This window comes from Octopus bimaculoides, chromosome 19, assembly GCF_001194135.2.
Source record: "Octopus bimaculoides isolate UCB-OBI-ISO-001 chromosome 19, ASM119413v2, whole genome shotgun sequence".
Taxonomy (NCBI): Eukaryota; Metazoa; Mollusca; class Cephalopoda; order Octopoda; family Octopodidae; genus Octopus; species Octopus bimaculoides.
The window spans coordinates 25648386-25652040 of record NC_068999.1 but is presented as its reverse complement, the minus strand read 5'-3'; the positions used below and the strand labels follow the sequence as shown (position 1 = coordinate 25652040).

The 3655-nt window shown below is 32.5% G+C and overlaps 1 protein-coding gene across 1 annotated transcript in view; it reads left to right on the top strand.

The window, feature by feature from the left end:
- LOC106877514 (NFX1-type zinc finger-containing protein 1) overlaps positions 1-3273 on the top strand; it is a 13439-nt gene extending 10166 nt beyond the window's left edge. The window contains exons 5-6 of the mRNA XM_014926440.2: positions 7-1887; positions 3034-3273. Coding sequence (XP_014781926.1) covers positions 7-1887; positions 3034-3215 — 2063 coding nt within the window. The 3' untranslated portion in view covers positions 3216-3273. The remainder of the gene's footprint in view (positions 1-6; positions 1888-3033) is intronic.
- The last annotated feature ends 382 nt before the right edge of the window (positions 3274-3655 follow it).

The following is a 3655-nucleotide window of genomic DNA, read 5'->3' as shown; positions in this document are numbered from 1 at the left end:
ATCAAGGAGAAGAAAATGACATAATTTTATTGTCTTTAGTCAGAAGTAATGAGCATAATTCAATTGGATATCTAAAAATTGATAACAGAGTATGTGTTGCATTATCAAGAGCAAAGAAAGGCTTATATGTCATTGGAAATTTTAAGCTTCTTGCTACAAACAGTCCACTATGGGCAGAAATTTTGTTATCATTAGAGGAGAAGAAAATACTTGTTGATGCAATGATATTGAAATGTCAGAATCATCCTGAAACACATGCTCAAGTGGCATCTTTTGAAGACTTTTGTAAGGCACCAGAAGGTGGATGTTTAAAACCATGTGAAGCACGTCTAGATTGTGGACACACTTGTGCATTAATGTGTCATCCTTATGATAAGGAACATACTGATTATATCTGTAAAAAACAATGTGTCAAAACTCTCCCTGTTTGTAATCATCCATGTTTAAGAAGCTGCTCTGAACGTTGTATGCCGTGCATAATGAATGTTACAAAAGTAATACCAAATTGCTCTCACCATCAGGAAATGTTTTGTTCCAAAGATCCTGTCACATTTATTTGCCAGGAGCCATGTCCATTAGAATTTCCTTGTGGTCATAAATGTTTAAATAAATGTGGAGAAAATTGTTTGAGTGAATGTCATCAAATCGTTGAAAACACTTGTCCTTACGGTCATACTTCAAATATAGAGTGCTATCAAAAGGAAAAATGTTTTGCAATTTGTAAAGAACTTCTCGACTGTGGCCATTTTTGTAAGGGATACTGTTTTGAGTGTCATGGAATTCATATTCACAAGCCATGTATGGAAGGATGCGACAGAATTTTAATCTGTGGTCACAAATGTCAAAATAAAGATTGTTCTTCTTGTACACCTTGTGAAAGGCCTTGTGAAAACCGATGTCTACACAATAAATGTAAAAAGAAATGTGGTGAACCTTGTAAGCAGTGCAATGAGCCTTGTCAGTGGGAGTGTATGCATTACAAATGCAGTAAGTTATGTCACGAACCCTGTGATCGTCCAGCATGTAATGCACCTTGCGAAAAATTACTTGACTGTAGTCACCAGTGTGTTGGTGTTTGTGGAGAACAGTGCCCTGAATTGTGCTCAATTTGTAATGAAGATGAGCTTAAAGAAATATTTTTTGGCAATGAAGATGAAAATGGTGCTCGTTTTGTTCAACTTGAAGATTGCAAACACATTTTTGAAGTAACTGGCTTGGATAATTGGATGGAAGTTGATTTGAATAATTCTGAAATTCAACTAAAATTGTGCCCAAAGTGTAAAACTCCAATCAGGCGTAATCATAGATATGGAAATCTTATCAATAAGACCTTACAAGACATTGAAAAAGTAAAAGAAAAACTGAATGCTGATCCTATAGAAGTTTTTACATTAAAATCTTATATAAATTCAAATCCAAATAATATTAGACATTTAAGAAAGTTAGAAAAACATTTCCATATTGGGAGCATAATAAGTAAGGAGCATTTTATCTCTATGAAAACTAAGGCTCAGTATTTAGAAGTTTTGTCTAAACTGAGTACAATAAATATTCAATATTTGGTTGAATGGTTTGTAGATCATAAAGCTAGATTTACTGCTCAAGAGCTGAAGGAAGCAAGTTTAGAAGTGCAACATCTTCAAGTACTTGAGAACATAGAAAATTTGAAGACTGATACACAAGGCATGTCTGATATTTCTAGTTTGTTAAAAGAAGCATCCACTTATTTGGAAGGATTTTATTCAGAAGAAAAGCAATCAAAAATTGAAACAATCCTGAATAAAATAGAAACTTTAAAGCCCAGTTTGAAGATTTCTGAGAAGGAAAGATTTGAAATTGTTCAAGCTTTGCAACTTCCTAAAGGACATTGGTTTAAATGTAAAAATGGTAAGTAAATGTTAAAATAACTTGTTTGCAAATAATTCAGTTTAGTTACGATAGTAAAATCTCATGGAGTTTATCATTACTTCTATTATTTTTGATATAACACATTCTGACACTTTCAATAGTGTGATGTCCTTGTGATTTCCTATTCATGTACCCCTGTCGGAATCCATACAATGCCCACAACATCTAATAACGAGACTACATTATCCAATGTGTCTTTCTCTTTTTTAAGGAAATAAGGAGAAATTTGGTAACTGTATCTAACAAGTTGAGCAACCATATATGTAGTTCTCTCATTTGAAATCATTGTCGTAGTTGATATAAAGTCTTGGTTTTTGCACTCCCATGACATCATAGCTGTTTGAAAAGAGCCGAAATAGCTTCTTATTCTCAACCAGTTTGAAACCACATCTATATGTATTCTTAACACACTTACTCTACCATTTCAAATATCCTTCATCTCTCAATTCCAAACCCACCACTTTATCAATAGTAATCTCTTCTATGTCCAATGAATTGCTTGATTACTGCTTAATTAAGGCAACACATAATGTTCTGCAGTCATCTTATGGTGGGATGGAAGCTGTGAAATTTCAAATGTGTAATAAAATTAGGTTTTAAATGTTTTAGTATTTCCAAAAGCTCAAAAACTAAAAAAGAATCACATGAATACAAACTATTTTTTCATTTCATTAATAGGGTTGAGCAAAAATTACATTAATATTTGAGATGGTGAATGGCATTTGTTATTTTGAAAATCATTGTCTTGCTGAACAATAACACCTCCCCAAGCCTTGTCCTTCAAATTAGCTAACTGGTCAACATTCCGACATTTTTATGCTGAATATTCTTATTGTTGTTTATCCCTAGGATAGCCTTGATCTAGCAAACCAAATTAGATGCTCTCCATCATGAGCATCCCTTCATTATCCACTGACACCACTTTTTTTTTTCAAGGCAGTGGGGTGATATATGAGGGAGATTTGGCTGCTATTCCTGTCAAATAAAGAAGAAGAAAAAAAAATTTCAGAATATCAGCAAACTTAGTGTTTCTTTTACAATTATTAAAATCATTTCATATCTTTACAATTTTCACTAAAGAAACTTCCTCTTATGCTTCTATTAACATTAATAGTTTTGTTTCAGGTCATATTTATGCTATCGGAGACTGTGGAGGTGCTGTAGTGACAAGCACTTGTCCTGAGTGTAAATGCGAGATAGGAGGAACGTCTCATCAGTTATTAGCAAGTAATACATTGGCTAACGAAATGGATGGTGCAGAGTACGCTGCTTGGTCTGATGCTGCTAATTTGAATTTGATTCAGTAAAAAGATTTTGTTCAATAAATACTATTTCTACAAGATCTAATAAAAGTTTATTGAAATATACAGTGTTCTATATGTTTGAAAAATGAAATTGTTATCTATTCAAGTTGTAAGCAAATCTAAACATTCTTTTAATTATTATTTCTTTCATAACAATATATTTGAGCAATTGACCACGCTGCTTTCTCTTTGTATTGTTTTACCTGTAATAACTTAACCACAGTTCAAACCTAACTGAAAATATGCATATAAACTTGTTAAACCAAAACTAACCGTTACTCTAATTTCAATACAAAATATCTATGAACACTTTAACTAACCAAATCCAGTTGCACTTTGGTTGTGAAAATAAAGCGAAAGATAATTTTTTAGAATAAAGAAACCATGAAAGTGCTATAAAATTCTTTACTGAACCACTCTTAAGCCTATGAACTATATATATA